At 39.0% G+C, this 23942-nt stretch overlaps 2 protein-coding genes and 1 long non-coding RNA gene across 4 annotated transcripts in view; 1 reads left to right on the top strand and 2 right to left on the bottom strand.

Annotated features, from left to right (window-relative positions):
* stat6 (signal transducer and activator of transcription 6, interleukin-4 induced) overlaps positions 1 to 1654 on the bottom strand; it is a 29749-nt gene extending 28095 nt beyond the window's left edge. For both annotated transcript variants that reach the window (XM_079802496.1, XM_079802495.1), the window contains exon 1: positions 1504 to 1654. The gene's annotated coding sequence lies outside the window, so the exon portion shown is untranslated. The remainder of the gene's footprint in view (positions 1 to 1503) is intronic.
* LOC307117573 lies at positions 1604 to 6464 on the top strand. The gene is made up of 4 exons (XR_013815449.1): positions 1604 to 1668; positions 1783 to 1854; positions 4034 to 4113; positions 5094 to 6464. It is a non-coding gene; the product is annotated as an uncharacterized lncRNA (long non-coding RNA).
* fignl2 (fidgetin like 2) lies at positions 5971 to 22277 on the bottom strand. Its single transcript, XM_079802497.1, has 3 exons — positions 22142 to 22277; positions 20325 to 20465; positions 5971 to 10517 (listed from the first exon to the last, which is right to left on the bottom strand). The coding sequence occupies exons 2-3, from the start codon at positions 20347 to 20349 to the stop codon at positions 8461 to 8463; spliced, it is 2082 nt and encodes a 693-aa protein (XP_079658623.1). The 5' UTR covers positions 20350 to 20465; positions 22142 to 22277; the 3' UTR covers positions 5971 to 8460.
* Between the last annotated feature and the right edge of the window lie 1665 nt (positions 22278 to 23942).

Below are 23942 nucleotides of genomic sequence, written 5' to 3'. Positions count from 1 at the left end.
TTTCCAAGCTTTATAATGGCTGTGAATGGGGCTCACGAGTTTGAAGCTCAAAAAAGTGCATGTATCCATCATAAACATACTCCACACGGCCTTCTGAAGTGAATCGATGCGTTTGTGTAAGACAAATATCCATATTTAACACGTTATAAAGTAACTTCAACCATATTCAAGATGTTATGCTAGATGTTTTACTTCATAAAGTTTTAAATATGGATATTTTTCTTACACAAACACATCGATTCGCTTCAGAAGGCCTTTATAAGGATGTCTTGAGGGTGAGTAAATCATGGAGTAATTTTAATTTTAAAATGAACTAATCCTTTAAAGCTTTGCACACTGATCCAAACACCGTTGATACTAATACTGTGATTTCATGCGAACTACTGGCTTCACTGAAAACTTAGAAAGTATTATTTCCTCAGACTACAGTAGGGAAAGACATTCTAATTTTGTTCCGCAGAAAAGTGTGATTTTCCAAATTAATCTTTACATTAAACTATATTATTGACTGAATTATTGCAATTAATCATTACACTGCACTCTTGATCATGTCCACATCTCTGCCAAGAAACTAGATAGATAGATAGATAGATAGATAGATAGATAGATAGATAGATAGATAGATAGATAGATAGATAGATAGATAGATAGATAGATAGATAGATAGATAGATAGATAGATAGATCTACTTATCGCAAAGAAGCAAACCCGTCATTAAACCAGTAGGACCTTTTTGATGCATGTAAAAAAGGCCACAGCAAAGCCAGCCATTAGTATTCATATAATATTTATGAAAAATAACAGCATGGGGGTGTTACATCCCTAAGACTGAAACTGGCACATGCAATGTTACAACAACACTGAGCACGGTTTGTAAAGAACAGACCACTCTCCAGTTGCACAAAAGAACATAACACACCAATGCCACATACATATGGGGAACAGAAAGTAGGGCGTGAATTTATGTAGGCGCTCGTGCTACACTAAATGTTTTCCACAAACTACACCACCATATAACGTGACTTTCAGCACAGTCTACTACGTTTTAGCCATTTAAGTAGGCCTTCCTCCCTTGCTGTTTCCAGTACTGTCTAATGCAGGAAACTTGTTGAATATGTGAATTCTCATTAAGTCAATGTCTCTCTCGCGTGTTTTGTCATGAAGTATCCAGGCAAAATCGTGATGTAGCTTAATTTTAGCCTATAATGGCATAGCTAACCCAACTTCACATCCGTACTGAGATTATATTATTATAAAGTGGGATTTTTAATCGTAATATAACTCTTTGATGGACTTTTTTTCTTGTTCTGGTCGCTCGCTTCGGTCGAATTTTCGTGCAACTTAGCTTACAGTTACAGTAGAGGAAAGTGGGCTATTTCAAAACTCATGTTTCCTCCTTTCAAAATCATTAAGCGATAAACAAATTCAAGTCGCGATAAAATGACTGTAGGCCTACGTCGTTTATATAGCTAAAATATACAATTATGTAAGAACATAACTTACCTGATTTCGACGCCAGCTCTTTAACACACGTAAAGAGATATAAGTCTACGCCTTCCGTGTGCGTTTGTTGTTTTCCCCCCCTTTCTATCCACCTACTTTCACTTTACACTGACAATGAAGTTGCTGCCTATCCTATTGGCCATCCTGATGCAGCTCCTCTACCTGGTGAATAATCTTTATCCGTCTGGACAGAATTTGAAATTATTATCTATTCTGTTTTATTAATATATATAAAAAGGCTATGTCATTGTTTTTAATCCCGTTTTATGTCTGTGACAGAAAGTTCCTACCTATTTCAATATGTTCCCATTTTTATCTTCACACTTCAAGGGAGGCTATCTTCACACTTTTGTGAGTATCTTCGTATTTTAATGTCTTGCTTATCTAACTACTGAACATCTTCATACCCATGTCAGTATCTTCTTCATATTATATATTTTTACTTATTTATTTTATTTTAATTTTCTGAATGTTCATAATTTTTCATAAGTTATCTTATTTTTATTATTGCAATTATTTTAGTAACATTAATGGCACCTTATTTTATCATTATTGTATGTGTTTATGTTTCAGCGTCGCAAAACATAAACTTTCTTTTCTTTCCAAAGAAATGTTAAATACTTAAGAAGCCCTATATATATAGCCTATATATATAATAACACTATACAAATTCTAACTCACCTACAAAAGCAATAAAAAAAGATATAATAAATTGAGATTAAATCAAATTTTTATATTTAATGAATAAGCCAACGTAAATTAAATTGTGCTGAAAACAATGCATTCGAGTTCAACCAAAGAAGGACAAATTCAACTGCACTACCCCAATCAATGACCACAGCACATACATAAAAGCTTCAGCTTCTAATTGGTTGTGTCTAAAAACCTAGAGTGCTAGCAACACAACATGTTAGGCATGATATGCTTGTTTAAAAGAGCCATACTGTCTATATATTCAGGACAAAACGTCACTTGTAGGCGGGGAAACAGCGCCATTTCTGCGCGAAACGCTTGATTTCCAGTAAGGAGTTTCGAAAGGCGTTTCCGTTTCTCAAATAAGCTGGGTTTTTTTTTTTTTTTTTTCGTTTTCATCATACCCTTGCTCACCCTACGAAGGATATTTTTATTTTTAATGCACTAAAAATAAATGCCGGCAGTGCTCCACTTTTTTTCACTACAAAGAATTACACATTTTGAGATAGGCCAACCAATAATATAATAGGCCTACCAATTTAATGTTTACGGCTTTACGACAAGAAAATCCAGCAATTAATTTATATAATAATATACCTCATTCTGAATTCATGAAGTTGGGATCCCGAGAGGTGAAATGTTGCCATGTCCGCCCTATATAAGCGACTTCGTATTGTTTTTCTTTTGCTTTTATAGTTTATTTGTATTGTTCACCATTTTCAAGAAGCATGGACATAACCAAAATCACTTATTCACGCGTAATTTATGTGAGAAAAGTCGTTTATTTGGGGGTTGTTTTATCGATCTAGTTTGCTTGTTTTGTAGCGTATCTGGCAACACATCATCGTTTACATCAGGAAACATTGAAGTCAGGAAACTGCATCGTCATTACGACTAATCATTTCTAATCTCACACCCACACCCAGAATAACATTGTCGTTTGCTTGCCAATATCTTTGAGAAATATGTGAGTAAAGAATAGAACAGGCGTGTGGAACAGTAAAACAACATAAGATTTACCCCAAAAAATAAAAGCATTTTTTGTGCTACCACCAGAGGGCAGTGGGTCATTAGTTGTGAAAAGCGAACAGATCTGTGTTGGTCAACTGATAAAGTTAAGGTTGTGTAATAAAATTGAATAGTAAAACTGAAATATAGTCCTTATAAATGTAAAATAATGCTAAATTTACAAGTTTCAAACATTCGAGTAAATCCAAAACCATCCCATTTGCAGCGTGGTCATGCAGGGAAGGTTGTTTTAAGCTTCAGGCATTCCTTATATCAAAGCCCATTTCCGGTCATGATACATTTGGCCTGTCTGAGGCTGTTGAGATAGGTCAGCAGAATGCTGTATGAGCTTCAGGGGTTGTTTTCATGCCCAGCTTAAACTTAAACAAAGTCAGAGTTGACTTGATCAATCTCCCGCTGATAGATTTTGACAGATCCAAAATTGAATTCTGAAGTGACAAATGTTATCAATAAAAATTCCATAAAGGTTGTGCAAAGTGTTTAATTTCTATCACAACAAACCATTTGCAGCTGTTTTGAAAAGTAACAATGGTAAAAATAAACATATGTGAAGGAATAGATCTACTTTTCTAAGACCCTGTCATGCTATCAGAAATTGCAGTTGATATTTTTGTGGGGCAATTAAAACATTGACAACTTGAAATTGATTATAACACATTTTGTTTTTTGTTTTTTTAAGAAATTACATAATTATGTTGAAATAAATAAACAGTTTCATATTTTAAAAGGAAGTCGAAAATCAGCCAATTGTTAGTGGATTGACCTCTTGTTTGTTTGCTCTGTATTTTTTTTCTCCCCTCCTTCACAGCTTGTCATTATTTCGGGGTCCTCTTAGGTAAAGACCCAGCACTGATGGCAGCACATCTGGAATCAATACAACCAAACTGGGTAACTAGGGGGTTTGGGGGGGAGTTAGGGCTAAGGGTTGGGCTAGTTACGGTTTTGGCCCTGGGGGTCCATGTGTCCCTGACTCCTAAATAGACTTGATTGCTACCAGCTGGCAGTCTTAACTCACCCTGTGTCAGGGATCTCCTCTGATGTCAACCTTGTCAGTATCAAGGCTAGACAGGACAAAGGAGAGCAAGACATGAGCAGTCATGAACAGAGGTATAGGCAGGGTCTATGGGAAATCTTGCTGCACTGCATCTGAACTCTCTGGTTTCCATCATTCCTTTATGTGAAAACATGAAGGACAATTGGCATTTAAAAATAAAACAAAATAGAACAGATCTGAACCAGATGTAATGAACATGTACATGCTTTTTGTGGGGAACTTAAAACATAATATAAGGCTAAAACTGAATATAGCCATGTAGATAACAGACAGCTCAAAGCACAGTGACTGACTGCAGAAATGAAAATGTCAAAACACTTCTGCATTTGCATGTTGAAAATATCATGTTTTTAAGACAACCAGAGGTAAATTTAGTTGACCTTTAAAATCACGCATGATTCTTTTTCATATGCCAAGACCACTCAAACTTCCATGCTTTGTAATATACTTTAGCTTGGGACACAAGGATTTTATTATTTTACAAATGCTATCTACAGCTTTCATCCTTCAGACCCTTGATGCTCACATCTGTTCAACTTGAATGCAGGATGGATGGCAATAATCATGAAAATTATTTGTATGGGGGAGTGTATTTTGAAAGGATCTGTAACTGAGGGATTTTACATTACACATTGAGGTATTCATATTAAGTATCTGTATATTGTTTATAATACATGTGTTTAACAACATTATATATGGTGTACATATAGAGCTTCCATTGGCTAGCTTAATATTTTTTTACATGCTGACCTTAACAGTAATTTTTATCCTTTCCTTAATGCTAAAACTACACTTTGTCATTCTGTAAATTCAGATTCTGCTCTGGAGTCAGAGAGGTCGAGTTCAAGCTGACCAGGTCACATCGCTCAGGATGGTTGCTATGGTGAGGGTTATGATGGAAGAGATATAGGGATTGATGGGGAATTTTTGCTTGCTCAAGTAAATTTTCCAATACACTCTAACAGAAACAAAACACTCCAATCGGGGTGGAACATTTTTGTGATAATTAACATTGTGTAAACATTGTGAGCTTTTTTCCTACCCTTTTTCAGTTACAGCTGAAATATTTTTCTTGCCAGTGAACACTAAAAACACATCTAATTAATTATAAAGTAACTTAAATGCAACGTATTGAGATATTCAGGGGAAAATTCAAAGAATTATATTTTAGCAAGTCCACAGCTTAATTCACAGAAGAATTATTTTCAGTGCATGCAATTGTTGACCTTCAAAAATCATATTATTAACCCTTAGCGCTTCCACAAGGTGAGTGTGTTATTGAGTGGATGAATTGAAGGATATTATTTTATTCTACTGGCAGCTGGAGAACAATTATCCTTCAGATGGCGATTGGAGGGCAAGGACTGTGTTTAACCCTCCATTATTCATCTTAATCAGAGACTTAATCATCAGCACTTTACATTAAATTTGAGATTAATCTCCAGACTTTAAAAAATACATTGAATGAAGGTTATGTTGGGGGTCAACGTTTTTATGTATATCCTATAGTTTAAGACAATGGTTGCAAATACACACATATATAATAAGCCAATTCCCATCATATTTTAATGGACTATATTTCATAAGAGTGATTATGTAGCTTTTCCTTTTGGACTCATAGCCTATGTAGAAGCTTCAAGTAAATATTCACCTACATTCAAATCATTTTATTTTTTATTTTGTTTTTTATTCATAGCCATGCCCCTCAATATCCCACAGATCTTAGTTTCACTGACCTTATATCTTAATATCATGTGCATGTAAAGAGAAGGCAATTCACCTTTACGATCTGCCACTATTTGACATGTACGGGAAGTTGAGCAATGAGAGATTTTTTGACATATTCTCTTTAATATTGTGTAATACTTTTTTTCTTAAAATACAGTCTTTTCTGAGGTAGACCATTACAGTTCAAGAACATTATCATTTTTAAAACAGACATCAAAAAAGACATGAAATAAATATTTTCATGTACAATATGCTGCAAAAATGAGGTAGAAATGGTTACAGAAAATGTACAAGAACAAGATCCAAGAACAAAGTTACTGTACTAATAGATTCAAAACAGCTAAATAATGACAATTTTGTTGGACAAACTGCTCAGTATCTTTGTGTTCTTGTTTGAAATTAGCCAAATATATGACTTGTATTATCAGAATAAAACCGGTGTATCTTTGTTTTTATGAATAAGAATTGGTGCTTAATTTTTCCACACAAAAAAATGATGCATTTGTGCACGTAGGATGTCCCTGAGTCTGCCAGGTTCTTTAGTTTTCTGTCTCTTCGGCACTGATCAATATGTGCTCCTGGGGTCATTCTGATTGACCTGTATGGCATGAGTGAAGCCACCAGCTGTACTTGAAGAGCCGAACAGTGCTATAGGGTTACTGGACATCATTCAGAATATGGCTTCAACAAAAGGCTGTGGTGAGATAGAGGAACGGGGGATGGGAAATCAGCTCACCACATGGCTGTACAGGGCCAACAACCATGGGGACAAACCATTGTGGTAAGATTGGGTGGGCTGGGGGTAAAGGAGTGATCAGGGGCTGTTATGTCACAGCTGATCGAAATTGAACAATCCACAAAAGCCAATCTACAGGCAATATAAATAAACTCAATCTCAGTTTCTTCAGCAGAGGTGATGTGAAGACATCTGATCACTCTATGTAGCTTTTGTGTACCTATAGACAAAAAAGCTGAAAAATATTTAAACATTGGTAGAGGCTGCTCCATCTGGATTGTCTATATGATGAGCATACATTACACATGATGGTATACAACAATTTATGATTAGACATGATTAGCTACCAATTATATAAAACAATCTGATTCTGATCTTTGGGTTGTTACAGGGGTCGTTTTTAAAGGACACTGACATATGCTCTGTACCTTGGTTAGGAAAAACAGTTTGTCCAACAAAATCTGGTTTGCCATCTACAATAACACGTCATGAAGACAATCATCACTCCATCAAAAATCTACATCAAAAATAAAGGGTAAGGATAAGGTAAAATGTTTTCATATAGAGTTAAAAACATGGATTTATGGCATCAGATATTCTCTGAAATACCTGAATTACATTCATTGTTTGTCTTGGTAGCATTTTCAAGTTTCGCCTAAAAGGTAACAGCAGTGTCAGGTCTGTTGCTCACCTCCAACCTCAATGCTTACTACTAAGACCCTAAGATTACATACATTCTTTAGTTATCATTTCTGAGGTAAAGAAATTCTTCCTGAGTATTTTCAAACAAGACTACATATACTAATAAAATAAACTGAGTAAAGCAGAAGAGAGAAAGTCATTCATGGACCCTTGCTTGTTTTTGTGTTTAAGGGTCCTGAGCAAAGGCTCTTACAAGATTGTGAGGAATGTGATGGGTTGTTTATATAATGTTGTATTTGGAAAAATATTACCTTTAACAAAGTGTTCTGAAAGAAGTGTACCAACAGTAAAAGCTTGTATCTTTCTATTATCTGACTTCCTATGGATCTAATACTTTTTGGGTAGCAACGCATACTCTTTTGGTAAAATGACCATTTTGACAAAGTGCACAAGATATGACCGCGGCCTAACAATCAATTTTGCAAAATACTGTTGCTTTCTTTCCCAAGAGGTTGCATAACAGTAAATACCTTTTGGTGAATGCTGTAACTTGGACAGTATAATGTTATTGAGCATTTTTGGTAAAAACAAAGTAGTTTTGATATATCCTAAGCCCTTTAACACCAAATGATCTTTAAAGTAAATCAACATAAAAGATACAACACCACTGGAGTGGACTGGCAATAAATAGGATCCTGAGAGTTGCAATCAATGGGGGTATTTTTTCAAGAAAAGTCAAGTGATCTATAACCTCCAGGTTTATTCCAGGATCAAGGCTAATTGGAATTCCAGTGAAATTCCAAAATATAATTCTGATTTTCTATCAGATAAGCCAAGCAACTAATAAACGCCCTTCAAGAAAGGCCTAATATTTCATTTCTTTGGGGGGAAAAATAAAGTATATGTATCTTTATAGAAAAACAACACACCATGGCATGTTCCCTAGATTAAATGCATTAAATCCAAAACGCCTCCCATCCATAAACTGTAATTTCTCAATGAGTTCCACTCTTTTGGCTGCAACAAGTATTTAAAAACAAATGTAGCAGTCCACAACCAGTGGCTGACTAGGTTCTCAGTGGCTATAAACCTTGCTCCACTCCATACAAGTGTCCAGTTCTTTGGGGGTGCTGTGAGGATGTACCTTGCAGAAAGCATTTTCAAAGTCTTGGAGGGTAGGGGAAGAAAGGGATGCAGGGAGTCCGTGCAAGGGCACGGATGCTGAGGCAGAAGCTGATGCCAGAGCCTGCTGGCAGAGCTGCAGCAGCTCCCAGACGGAGAAGCCTTCTGAACGCTGCAGTACTGCTGACATCTCCCTTTCACCCAGACTGCAGCCTTGGGGCGCCAGTGCCTGCAGAAGCACGTGCCTGCGTGTGCTCGCATCTGGCAGGCCTATATGATAACGCTTGGAGAAGCAACGCAGAAGGGGATCTTTGATCAAATCAGGCCGTCTTGTGGTGCACACCACCAGAACCAGGCTGCTCTGAACATGTTGGATCTTCTCTAGCTGGGCCTGCAGTTGCTGTCTGAGATCTTCCTCCTCAACCGACTCCACCTCGCTGAGCAGCACCACTGAAGGTTGTCGGGCTGTTGCCACAGAGAACAGGGTGATCAACAGTTGCTCTGCCTCTCCTTTCAATTTAGAGGCCAAAGTTTCACCACTCAGCCTATAGAAGGTAGCACCCAGTTGAGATGACAAGGATCGTACCAGTGTGGTTTTGCCTCCTCCTTGAGGGCCAAACAGCAGGACGGTTCTGGGTGGGCGGATGGCAGGGTTGGGTCGCAGGACAGGCCACAGCAGGTCCTCCTCTAGCGCTGCTTTGATGTGACAGTTCCCAGCCAGTTCACTCCAAAGCAAAGCTGGACTGCAATCCTGCAGTTCTCGGCTTACTAGCTCCAGCATTTGAGGCTCCATGGTTTTCATAGGATCGGAGCACTTCTGAGAACGATGCTGGGCGAAGCCCTGATCTGCACCTCCGTTCTCCCCAGTCATGGCTGCTGAGGGGCTGTAGTCTCCTGCGGCTCCATACGTTGGTGAAACCAAGGGCTTTAGCCCACTGTACTTTCCAACTTCGTCTCCTTCTAGGCTACGCTGAGATGAAGGTTTACTAGGCTTAAAGGCTTGAGGATCTGTGCTGCCTGTTCCAAAGCCATTTCCACGGCACTCACCTTTATCAGTGACCCCATATGGAGAATCTCCCCCAGCTTTCATGGGGTCATAGCTATACTTCCTATAGCGTGAACTGTCTCCATCTTCCTCATCAAGGGTCATCTCAAATGCTTTTCTCTTCAGAGAGCCCACAGGCTCTGAGCCGCCTAGACTGTTGTTCTGATAGCCATAGCTGCCACCAACCACTGTGGGTCTTGAGGGTAGTGGAGAGGGGGCAGTTATGCCCGAAGGGATGTAAGGGGCTGTTGGGTGGGTATAGCTAGGAGCAAGGCTAGTCTGGTGAGGGTAGGTGCTTGGGGGGTAGTTGTACACAGACGCAGCAGGTGTGTAATTGGGGAGAAGTGTTGGGTTAGGCTGAAGGGCATGTAACGAGGTTGGTGGAAGTGCTGAAGTGGGTTGGGGACAGTACCCTGATGAGAGGTAGGTGCCGTTGTAACTGGGGGGATAGTCACTGGAATGGGGCCCACTGCAGGAGCTGCTCCCACTGTAGCCCGAGTCTGAAAGGTTACTGTTAACAGCTGACACACTGCCAGAGCCTGGTGGGCCAGCTGATGTGGGAACCACCTTTGGCCCAGAGAGACCATCATGAGATGAAGGAGGCACTAAGGAATATGCCCCATCAGTGCTGTGCGTAAGAGGCCATGGTTCCAGTTCGCTTTTCGGGCCTCCGTTGAGAGCCCCAAAGGCTCCAGGCTCAGGATATGCACCCACAGCGGGGCGTTCATATGGTGAATCTAGCATGCCAGAGTATTTCTCAGCATAGCGCTTCAGCAGGTTGGAGGCAGTAAGGGCTGAGATGTCGTCATTTGCCCAGGCGTAGCTGTAGGAGCCGCGGCTGCGGCTGGGGTAGAGCTCAGACTTGTGGGCAGGGGATGAGGTGGTGGAGGACACGTCCAAATGCTGCTCAGGCCATTGGCTCAGGGGCTGGGCATGCTCCGGGTTCCAGTGCATCTTCAATAGGCCTGCCGGAGATAGCAATGATGATAGTCAGATTATGCAAGAATTTTCTACATAACAAAAGTGTACGTTCCAAGCATTCACAAATCATTATTGGATGGATATAGTGTTTTTTTGTTTAAAGAATTATAAGACTACTCAAAATGACTAGAGACAAATGATGGATGATTGTGGGGCTGATTTTTTGTTGCCATTTGCTTGGCAAGAGGACTCTTTTGGTATTGTGTGCATGCACACAGAGGGAGTCTTTTTTTCTGCAGTAAGTATAAAAGAGAAGGGCTGTGAATTTGCTCCTTTCAAGCCCTCAGCCATGTAGCAGCCTTGTGTTGCCATCTGCAGTTCTCCCAGAGGAGAAACCGTTATCACCCTGCGCATGTTTCCCTCAATACATCCCCTCCCACCACCAGAGTCCATCCACAAAGCAATTCTCCAAAAGGCCTCTATGGCCAGCTTGACAGAAGGAGGGAAATAGAGAGAGAAGGAACAGAGGGGAGAGGGAGGGACAAATATGGGGAAAAAGGGGGGTTGGGATGGGTGGACAAAATAGTTGTGCTATTCATTGGCCACTTCCCATGAAGCACTGGGAGTGTGGAATGCCCTTTCCTCAGGCTATCTCCAGCACAGCTTTCCTGTGATTAATTATGCTGGCCTAATTCTAAGGGGATCTTAATACACACGAGGAGTGAAAAATAAACCTCAATAAAAAAAATTATCCGCCCTGTCCTTTCCACCTCATAAAGCAAACTCCTTTATTCAGAGCTTTTCTGTGCTTCTAAAATTGCAATACACTTGACGGCATCACGGTTTAAAGACACTTAATGAGAAATTAATTCTAAAATGAACCAAAAATATCAAAAATAAACAAAAATATTATTTAGGGTATGCATAATTTATTTCTGTTAATAGTAAAAAAGATCTTAATACTTCAATAGGAAATGCATTTTTTCTTGGTCTTGAGAATTTTATGGAGCGAGAATAGCTTTTAAACCAGCCATTTCATGAGGGTCTGCAACTGCTCCTTCCAGAGGCATTAGCTAAATTCCACACATAGCTTGGCATTATTGAACTGTCAGGAATCAGCCTGGGGTGAGGGCTACAGGGGGAAATGGGGAGGTATATGGAATAAACTGCAAATCTTCATCATGGGTTGCATTTTGAAGAGAAAGTGAGGTTTTGTTATTCACACTTCTGCCAGAGTGTGCAAGCTGCTGCTTTATTGCCATTTAAATCAAGCCTCAGTTCTGTATGCTATTTTCCCCCTTACTTTTTTTCTCCCAAAAACTTGGCCCTCCCCCTTTGTGTGCTCTTTCTGTTTCTCAAACTCTCGCCCCTCCCGTTGCCAAACCTTCCCATGTGTGTCTTCAGATTACGCCTGCCGCCTTATTTATTCCAAAAGATCACACCAACAGACCAGATGGCCATTGGATTACCATGTCCTTCATATTCGTCTCTAGACCCTCAAGTTCCCCACGTCCAAACTAACACCTTACCCCTAATTCTTATATAATTACAAGATAAAACACAAAAACGACTCGGAATATGTAAACAAGGTAAACACAGGTAAAGTATTTGGTCATTGTCCAGTCAGTAGAAACAGTTTATGTCCAGCAGGACAATCCCATCTGCAGGCTGGTTTGTGAAGTGCTGTATGGAGCACAATAATGGGGCCAGTGTGCGACAGAGATGGATGGCAGCCCAGGGGAGCTCATAAAACCTGCAACGGGTAGGAAAGGAGGAGGGGGAGTGGACAGCAGGCGCTCCGGCCACCGTGTGTGCATGTCCATGTACGCGCATGAGTCTATGTGAGGGGATGGGGCTTGACATTAGGGAAGTGATTCAGGGGCCAAACTGCTGTCCACTCCATCAATATACATAAGTGCGTGTGCACCAAGACACAAGAGAAATCACTTCCAAACTGGACATGGAAGTGCTATTTGGGTCAGGCTGCTTCAAGAGGAACAGTTCCCCTACAGTTCCCAAGTACACAGATAAAAGTGCTACCCATTAGTGTTGTGAAAAATATGGATATTTCGATACGTATTAATACTGAAATACCTGAAACTATTCCAATAAAAAATTCCAATCTGCAGTATCGATATCCCTCTTCCCTCTGACGACAAGTTAACTGATTATGTGCCTTTTTTGTAAAGTTCAGTCTCAAATAAAGCTTCTCTTTGCTGTGCAAGCTATTGCCTCAAAATTGCCCAAATTATCAAAGATTTCTGAGATAATAAAAATATAATTATGACAGCATACATGGCAGTTTCCCCATGGTATCGAAAATGGTATCAAATATTGATAGTTTTCAAGGAATCGTATCAAAAGTTAGAAATTCCAGTATTGTGACAACATTACTACTCATTAGCATGAAATCAACCACAGATGAACTGGTCTGCAATTAGAGCTATGCCTCAGCAGGGACCATCTAATAATCTAGATGTGATTTAATCTGTGTTTCTATTTAAAATTACCACATCTGCTGAAATTAACTCGTTCTGGGCATTTGAGAATAGATGGTCCAATTACACCGGTAGAAGTGGGAATGACCACTATTCATTTCAGTGAATAAATGACAGCATTTATGAAATATGCCAAAAGAGAGTGAGATGATGAGTTTTGATATATATAGCCACAGTCACACAAGAACAAAGAATGTTCTCATTAAGATTAGACAAATATCAAGCTCCTGATCTCTCGATCTCAATTAACATTTTAAGGCATGACAAAAACTGTACATTTGTCTTGCTAAAGCATTTGTAGCATAACATACAATGATGAGAAATGACGCAATGTAAAATACAATGATTTTAATTAGCAATAATATTAATATTAACTAATACAATTAAATATCAGTAGTGCAAAAATACTTTTATATTTGTTATAGTAACAGCCATCTAATACTTTTCAACAAAATGTTCAGTAACTGCAATGCCATTGTACAAATGCACTAGTTGCAGTAACTCCTAAATGATTAATTCCCCGTTTAAACTATAAATGATCAAGTGCACCTTTAAACAAAAATCATTTTATAAAGGAGATACTGAACTGAACAGGTAATTAAGATAGATAAACCAAAAGGCAAAGCACATTATGAGCATAAGTGTTGGAGAAATGCTGGAGAAAGTGCAGCTGTATCTCAATTTTGTGTCTCAACATGGACGCAGCATTTCACTCTCCCTCTCACACGTAAACCTAAATTATAGCCACAGGACCAGTTCTAATCACACATCATTAACACAAGAGGCGTAAACAGAGGAGCCTGGCCATTGCTTTGTGTGAGCCACAGCAAGTGGCTTGCCGTGGTGGCTCTGTGCGAGTCCGAGGCTGGCAGGGAGACAGATGTTTCCACTGGTCGCCTTACTGTCTGTGTGCCCATTGTTGCACAGCCCATCCAGCAGACGTCCTCCTGGCCTGACAATCCTGTTGGTCCTGAGACAAAAGCTGAGGGATCCTATTGTCAGAGGCCTGCCTAATTATGGAAATCTTATTAATCTATTCAGCAGCAGTGTGCTGACAGCCTTTGTGCCGTCCTGGGATTTATTGAGGGTTCCTTTGGAGATGTTTGTTTGTGTGCACCATCTTGATATTTCACAAATATATGTGGAACCAAATCAATTTGTGAATATCAGTGGGTTTCAATAAACCAATTCTAGATTTAAAACCAAAATATTAGTTATGACTTGGCCACTATTTCGGAGCAGAAGGTTCTGCAATGTGAGAGCCGAGCAGGCCCGGCTGCCGGAGGATGCTCAGCTTTTCACAGCTCCCCAGGGGTCCGTGTGCACTTTCAGGCCGCGTCACTTTTGTTTTCCTGCCCTGAGGAACAAAACCTACATGGATGCAACAAGCCTTCTGGGACATGGGGCCATTAAACCAGGCAGATTGCACAGAGGCCAGTTGTAAACAGGAGCAGGCGGAATCAATCCAATCAGGTATTATTGTGGACACCCATTCCCTAAACCCCACACATAGATTTAAGTAGGTTTATCTACTAAAGGCACCCCCCTCACTGCATATTTAAATATCAAATCCTACAAGCACTGTTCAAGAGACCCTCTCTATCTGCATTGCAACTAAACAGCGCACAGACAAATGTAAAGAGTATGCATTCAGCTACCCTAACACTGTTGAAATAAGAGACAACTTTAGAGGAACGCAACTGGAAATAACACACACACACACACCCGATTGCTCAGTCCTGAGTATTTGATTAATTACTAGCACTTTCTGTCAGTTAAACATCAAAACAACCGAAAAGAAGTTGAACAGTGAGCATCCTGTTAGGAATTATGTCCTGAAACTTCAGCCCACAGTGCTGGTATGTGTGGAACTCCCTTTGAAGAATGCAGATACCACAAAAGAAGGGCTCTTTCAAGAGAGAATAAAGATGAAGGAGGGAGAGAGAGGGAGAAAGATGAGAAAGAGTAGATCTGGTTGAAAAGACTGCAGAGGGAGGATTGTGTTTACATGAATTAATCACCTCAGTGCAGATAAGATGGCACCCTGCCTTCTAATCATCGGCTGATTTGTATTCCGTATACAGACGTCTCTGAATCAATGCTTTAGGCAGAGGAACTGCAAAATGTCAATGATGTAAGCCCATTGGGCACTTTAAAGTCATGCAAAGCCTTTACGATAGTTATTCAAAATCCATTCTTTCTTCAGGCTGTGCGGTGTTGGTACTTCTTATTTTCATTTAAATCCAAATAAATAAATAGAAGTAGTCTCTACGTTCTATGTTTCAATATATTGAAAAACATATACACTAAACATAGTTTTTAAAAATCTTTGTGTCCCTGTGTCAGAAAAAAAGGCATACTGTAGGCAGGCACACATAATGGTGATGCACACCAATTAAACTTAAAAAAAATATATGAATAATGATGTCTTGTGAAAATCTGTTATGGTTCTGGATAAAGGCAGATCAGATAAAGAACATAAAAAGGAAAGTAGTGTGAGGTCCAAAAAAACCTCACAACAGCTCCTCATCATTTACAAAGCATGCATAATAGGGCATAACTATGACAATTTTTATGAAGTGATGCATTAGTTACAGCAGTGTGGTTAACATGATCTCTCTGTCTCTTTCTCTTACTCTTTCTTTCTGCTCATCTGCTCCCTTTTCACGGGCCTAAAAAGATGTAATAGCAGAAGAGGCGGTGGGCCTTATGAGTTTTAACACCTGCTCCCCTGCACACTGCCAGACGCCATGGCTCTTTTCAGCCAGGCCCCCGTGGGGTCCCAAGAGGAAGGAGCCTATCTGCTAGAGTGGCAGTGAATGATCTGATTTTTTTCCCTCCTCTCTCTCCCTCTCTTTCTCACTAGTCATCCATGTGAGCTGCAGTCCATAATCTCTCAGCTTTGAAGGTGTTATTGCTTTGCCTTTTGGGACACAGTAAGTGTTGCAATCCGTGGGTTCATGTTAATGATGACTACAGTAAATATTGAGCGTCAACAGTGTGAGAAAAATGAAAAATCAGCATTTCTGACAAATGCATTACATAATGTAGGCTATTACTCAAGGGGAAATGATTCATTAGAAATGATAACATATTTAAACATTTGTACATTTCAAATTGTCTACATCTTTTCCTTTAAGTATGAAATCAATACATGATGGAAAAATGAAAAGTGCAAGGGGGTGATTGGTCATCACAGAGCCTAAGGATGAAAGTGCCATGTTGTCAAGTGCGATGTATAATTTGTGAATGAACACTTGTGTACATTTTAGCATATTTTGAACTAAAAATTAGAGAAACCCATAGACTTGGTGGTTTGAATGAATAATTAGATGCTCATCATTTTAGAAACAACATCCCCATCCCCCTGACCAGCTAATTTTTGTCCACAAATGGCGAAATGCCTGGCACCCCTCCCCTTTAAGAAAAGCAGGGTTCCTATTTTCTGCGGCCGCAGGCCAGGTTTAGGTCATTGTGTCCACTAATATATCAAAGAACAGCTGTCCTTAGGCTCTGTGATGACCAATCACCCCCTTCCATCTGTCCCCCTTACCCAATCTCTCCTCCATCTCCCCCTGTTCTCCTCCATCCCCTTCTTCCAATCTCCCTTTACCCCCCCTCCCTCCTTCCTTTTCACCCTGCCCCCTACCAGAGTTCCCGGACTGCGTATCAGTGCCCTCTCTCGAAATCCCTGGCCGCTTTATTTAATAACCCTACAACCATGTTGGGAATTTCAATGCAGGACATATTGTATGTAGTTTTGACTTTGCTGACAACAGATCAGACAAATACTGATGTTACGCAAATGCCTGATTTGGAAAAACTCGCTCCCACTTAAAGGAATAGTTCACCCAAAAATCGAAATATCATCTCATATCATTCAAGACCTGTATGACCTTATATTTAAATGTATGAATTTGGCAGGCGCTTGGATCCAAAGCGACTTCCATTGCATTCGATCAGTTTTTTATTTCCTTGGGAATCGATGAACTTTGCAGTGTTACCGCCATGCTCTACTGTTTGAACTACAGGAAGGCTGTATCTTCTGCAGAACACAAATGACGATATTCTGAAGGTTTTGTCCATATAATGAAAGTCATAAGAGAAACATAAGGGCACAATTTTCATTTTTGAGCGATCTAAACCTTTAATTAGAGAACCACGGACAAGCCCTCTGAGGGATATCTTGGAGCAGTGATTGCAAGTTTGATGCCCAATAACCCTCAGAAGACCGGGACTTAATTGGAAGCCTAATTGTGGCAGCAACGGGCCTAATGAGCTGTTTTCAATGATGGTGAGATGAGCAGGGGGGTCCCAGGCAGAATGTGTATCTCTAAGCTGCTTTTCCTATGGCCGCTGCTTCTCTTCCATCTCACTGACTGCACTGCGGGCTAATTAAAGTCCATTCACACCCAACGCTAATGACCCCGCGCTCATTCACACAAACACTTCAGCACCTTGCCTGTTTACTCAAGGGTCCGCATGCCTCTCCAGAGCCGTATTCACCCTGTCGCTCTCATTAGAATAGATGTGTTGGATGCTCGTTGTTAATCTCTCCTTCTGCGGCATCCAACGCGCCCTTTCCTATAGACCGAACTCAAAGCCTTAATGACTTAACAGATGCAATTAGAGTGCTTCATCTGCCCAGGCCTTTAGTGTGGAGAAGGGAAGAAATGAGGTCATAAAGCGAGAGAGCTGAGGCTATGCTTGTTTCTCTTTATACAAGGAATATGTTGGACAGCAGGGCCCCCAAGCAACAAGAGTTAGAGCACTCATGGGCTGCTGGCCTGGGACTGATTTAAGGGTGTGTTTGAAGTGCAGATTACAGATTCTTTGCACCAAATCCCTCCAGGAGTATCCATGGCCCCAGGAATCTCTCTCAGATTTCCTTCAGTTCTGGCTCTGAAACTCTTCAGCTCCTACATGCTCATCAATGCAACACTTTTGTTTGTGGATGCAATGAGAGTATATGTAATTGCATGTGACAGACATCAAACAAAAATGCCTGTCCTCTCGAGTCAAACATAAACACTGATGTCAGAAATGCTCAGTTGCTCCACAAAGAAAATTCCAGCATGGATGTGACACTATTCACATATATACCACATAAGCTGCCCTACATTCACCTGGCTCCGGCACAGCCGAATTATGAGGCAGAATGAACAGAAAGGACATATCAGGACTGGGAACGACCTGGAGGAAAAGGAATTTGCCTGGCTTTAAAAGCTCAAAGGGTAAACAGGAGGGATATCTAACACCTTTGTGTGCTGTCCTAATATCACACTAGACACTCTGGGAAACAGTCACACACATATGCACAGTCCATAAGCATCACATTTTAGAAACAAAAAGATCAGTTCCAAAATCTAAATGCATGCTGCAGAACTAGAAAATCAGGATCTGTGACATTAGCCATCTAAAATAAGAGGTGTGTGCACTAAATTGCACACAAACAACAACTTTACATATTTTCAAAGAATTCTAAATATTCTGACAGGGCTTTGTGACATTTTTGAAAATAAATTGTGCAAGAGAGACAGATTAGAGAGAAAGATTTGAAACTATTACTGAGTCATTATACAAATAAAGGCAGAACTTTAAATAAAATAATTATAAATATAAATGAACAAATCGATCAATAATTTATATACAAACTTTAAATGATTTTACAAGAAATCTCTTATGCTCACGCTCACCATAGCTATATTTATTTGACAAAAAAAAGTAAAATATTGTGAAATATTATTACCATATAAAATTATTGTTTTCTATTTTAATATATTGTAAAATGTAATTGATCATTTATCATTACTCAAGTCTTCAGTGTCACATGATCCTTCAGAAATCATTTAATATGCTGGTTTTCTGCACAAGAAACATTTATTATTTTTATTAATGTTGAAAACAGTTGTGCTGCTTAATATGTTTTTAAGGATGATCTTTTCAGGAAATAGATGAAATCGTATTTAACATTATAAATGTCTTTACTGTCACTTTTGACCAATTTAATGCATCCTTGCTGAATAAAAGTATTAATTTCTTATTTCACATTCACCTTACTGACCCGAACGTTTGATTTACTTTAAAATATATCTTTTAAAATATATTAGAAATGTTTATTTATATAATTTAATAGATTTATTTTATTTAAGTTGTATATAATTCAAATCAAACATATCAAATCAAAATTGAGAAAAAGTTTGTTGTCCGCCATTATGGTCATATCACTTGACAAGACAAGACAACTGATCTTAGATAATTTGCAACAGAGAAACTAAATTAGTATGTCCATACATAAACATACATAAAAAGACTTCTTTGTGCTAAAATTCTATGGACCTAACTAGTTTCTAAGGACATTTGGAATTATGATTAGTACTGATTATACTAAAAGATAAAAGCTCTTCCCTTCATCAAAACAAGTTTTCTGTGTCTTGTAAAATGTGTACAGGATTCAGTTCTAACTATGTGCATGAACAAACACAAAAAGTAATTCCATTGGCAAGTATGACAAAGGCCCTCTGAATGTTTCGCTAAATGGTATTATAACACCATATTAAACATCAATGTAATCGGTTGCTGCAACAACCTAGCTAGCCATCTGAAATGTATTCAAGCCGGCAACTCATTAATACATGATTACATCTGAAATTGAGGTGCATTGGTCCTTTAGTTTGATTTCCCTCCTTCTTTTCATGTAACTGTCATGCCTATATAGCACAGAGAAGAAGAGCTAAAGAGTGGAGAAAAAAGCATCTCTTCAGGCAGAACTGGGGGAAGAAACCCCATGCTGGCCTACAAACAATGCTGTTTTGGAGAGGGCCAGTGCAGAGCTCAAATGAAGCCTGGCAGGGGGGGGGGACGGTAAGGAATGGGGGCTAAAACTGGACACGTCAGTTATTAAGTCAGTTGAGAACAGTTAGGAGGGGGAAGAGAGCTGGAGAAAGGGAGGCAGAAAAGAGGAGAAAGAAAGACAGAGACAGAAAAGGACAGAGATAGAGGAAGTAACTATGCTAGTAAGCTGGACACTGGTGGGTAATCATGGTGGGATGACACTGGCAGAACCACAGGGTTTCTGCTGGTAGAGCCATCAGCTCACCCCCACCTGTCCTACCAACCATGACAAATACTTTGGGTATTTTCACAGCCAATAATGTGACTTAAAACATAATGATGAGGACACTGGGGTGAACATCTGAGACATTTTGTTTTTAAAATGCAGCATTGTTCAAACTGGTTTACCAACAAACCAGATAACTAAGTAGCCGTAGGGAAATTTTTTAAATGTCTAGAATTGACAATAAGTTATTCATTGCCTTTTCTGTGGTTTGATGTCAAAAACGTTACACTTACTATAGGGAACAATGGGACTCAGCATTCTGCGGATCTGGTCTCAATTACGGTAACAGTTCTGCGGGGAAACCCAGGTTAGCGTCTGTACGGCTGTAGTCCATCGCTGGCCTCTACTCGCATTGGGACTCTAAAAACGTGTTCCTGAAAAAAAGAGGAGGAGGAGAATTCAGGAGGGGTGAATGGTCATCATAAACGCATACACTGCACAGCATAATCCATGTGATTGTTTTTAAATGTAAACAAACAAGTTTATGATGCATAAATGCAAACTTGGTGTGCAACCTAAAATTTAAGACCCTATAAGGCTTCATCTAAATTTTAGACAAGAGTGAAACAGTCCTGGACACAGGGACTCTCACTGTGGGCTGAACACACACAGGGGTATTCATTAAGCGCCTGCACACAGGCATTAAGCTGATTGTATGGTTGCGTCCAGCTTCTAAAGAGGGCTTTCTAAATCTCCCTGACAAAAAGCACCATGCATACCATAGCCGTTCCCCTCGCCTCATAACAGCAACCAGAGAGCATGCTTTTACAAAATTAAGCTCATTTCATCCCTTGCCAAACACGAGTCCTGGCTCAATTATCTCTTTCTTGTATGAGAAAAAAAAGATATATTAAACAGAAGACATATTAAACATACATAAATAAAACATACATAAAACAACTACTGTATATTGGCATTCACAAAAATAATAATATATATTTAAATCTATATACTTTTGCAATGAATAAATATATAATTATAGTTTTATAAAGTATATAAATTAGTCTTTAAAATATTATTGAAGCATATTAAAATCAGTTTCTGAAATGACACAAATATGAATGAACTTTAAGTGAAATTTAGTATATCAAAAAATGCAGCATGAACAATTTGTTTGGTGTATCCCAAAGGACAGCGTCGTTCCTTCTCAAGTGAGCGTGTAGAAAAGCTCACACATGAATGAAAAATATTACATAATAATGTTAGTCAAACAGTGTGGCGTCCAGCCCTGCTTTCAGGAAATGAAATGGCAACTGACACACCATTCATTACAAAATGATATGCTAAAAATGATATAAACCGTTTTAAGTGTAGATATTTTATTTTTCTTAATTTGTAATATATATTTAAATCCCACCAGTGTTTCAATGATCAGTTTATAATTGAATCTGGTAGAGTTGACATACACATATACCTGTAATGACACTCCATAATACACTAAAGAATTGTATTTAATATAGTATATTTTTATGTAGAGGGTCATGCATGTATAGGTTTTGATACAACATTTTTAAATTGCATAACTTTAGTTAATATAGTATATTTTTTATGATGATGTTCTCTTACAGTTCATGTAACTGCTGTTTTAGAGACAAAAAATACAAACTGTGTAAAACTAATATTGTTAGACTCAATTAAGGACAGGAAAAATACAAAACTGAATTCCAGTATGATGCTTTTTCAATATTTTAAACTTTACATGGAAGCTTTTACATTTGATCACTGACTGAAACACTATCCTAAATAAACAACCTCGTAACTTGCTGAGAATGAAGCCTGACACATCTATATACCAAACTCATGCACACACATGCAGACATCAAGAGCTGTCCGCTTAAAAACCGACACCTGCATGCAGTGTGGGGAATGCAGAAGAGGCTGTTTCACATTAAAAGAGGGAGAATGCAATGAAACAGTGAAGAAGAAGAGTACAGGCTATCAGGAGAAGTAGAGGACAGTGCAATGCAGAATTAAGACTTTCAATCATTTACAGCTTCAGATAAGAACAGCAGCAGCAAAGTGTCCAGTTTAATAGTCAAGGTAGACTCACCTACTCATGCCTGCATTTCCACATCAGATTCAAAAGCTTTTAGATAATCCCTGGAGCAGACAGGCTCGTGTGTGCAGTACTATGCTTTTTTCCACATATGGGACACGACTCAACTCTCTGTGTGTGTGTGTGTGTGTCTCTCTCTCTCTCTCTCTCTCTCTCTCTCTCTCTCTCTCTCTCTCTCTCTCTCTCTCTCTCTCTCTCTCTCTCTCTCTCTCTCTCTCTCTCTCTCTCTCTCTCTCTCTCTCTCAACCAGTGACAACAGAGCACCCACACACACACACAATTACCCTCCCCCAGCTCTCCCCATCCCCCTCTCCCTACCTCTCTCTCTATTTTTTGTTAAAACTATTTAAGCAGAGAGAGAGAAAGAGAGAATGAGAGGAGGGCTATGGGGTGGGGGCAGCTGACCAATCATGCTTGGAGTGCAGGCTTGTATTCTTTTTCTGAGGGAGAAATAGAGAGAGAGAGAAGGCTAGTTGTGGTGGAGGGAAAGCCAGAGGCTAAGCTAGGCTAGTCCCTGAGGGAATTAGTGTGAAGATGTTTATTTTGGTCGAAAATTGCAAAATTACTCCTGAGTCCTGACCCTAAAATTCTGATCACTAGATATATGGTAAACACTTCATTATGGCACAATTAGAACTGGAACTTTAATTCTAATTTAAAGTGAGTCCAACAAGACATTTCTAGACAATTCGAGATCACAAACTCTAATTTTTATAGCTGCTAAGCTGACACTTACAGACATACATACACTACTGTTCATATTTAAAAAAACAAAGAAAGACATGTTTTCATTTAATTCAGCAATGATGCATTAAACTGATCAAAGTTCTTAATAATAAGAAATGTTTCTTGATCACCAAATCATTATATAAAACATTTTTCTGAAGGGCCATGTGACACTGAAGACTGGAGTAATGCTGAAAATTCAGCATTGATATCACCGGAATAAATTATATTTTTAAAGATATTAAAACAGATTTTAAATTGTAATAATATTTCACAAATATGACTGTAAAATTGACTGTATTTTTTAATCAAATAAATGATAGACTTTTGACTGGTAATTTATGGAAAAAATGATAGTATCAAAATGTATAGGCTAATTTGTGCTTCAGATTAGTGGAAATTTCTGAACAATTATTGATCAGTGACTGCTAACTTAGTAGTTGTTAAATCGACTTTCACAACTTTGCATAATTTTCACCTCAAATCAGTATGGAGACATTAATTGTAGTGTCCAATTCAAGATCACAGACTCCCATATATGAAGCTGTCAAATAGACTCTTACACTTTTATATGTCAAATATGTATAATGTGTGCCTCAATTTGGTGGAAATTTCAAGACAATCACTGACTGTTACTTTTGTATCTGTTAACTGGACTTGCATCAGCAAAGGTCATGACCGCTATAGGAACACTTTATTGACACCAAAGTCCAGTCTGACATGCTCAAGCGATTCAGCTCTCAACATATAAGAAAATGCTGAAACAACTCAATTCACTCAGTATCATAGTGAATCATTTTATTTTAACATTAGAAATTGGTTTAAGTTTAGCATAAAGCTCAAAGCGTCAGGTCAAATGCTTTTGTTTGAGCACATGATATGACTGCAGCTGCCACACTGACCATTTAGCATGTTAGCATATAGAAGGGCCATTTTCACAGGTGGACTGGAGAGTCCTGTGCTTTTATTTTTGGAGCTCATCAGCAATTTGTGAGGAGTGTAAAGAGTGTGTGAGGTTGAGTATGGAGCATTTCTGCACAGCTGAGGTTCTGTTTTTAGAGCGCTGTGT

Source organism: Gobio gobio (assembly GCF_949357685.1).
Source record: "Gobio gobio genome assembly, chromosome: 21".
NCBI classification, from domain to species: domain Eukaryota; kingdom Metazoa; phylum Chordata; class Actinopteri; order Cypriniformes; family Gobionidae; genus Gobio; species Gobio gobio.
Note: the sequence above shows the minus strand (reverse complement) of the source record. Positions and strands in the feature narration are given on the sequence as shown.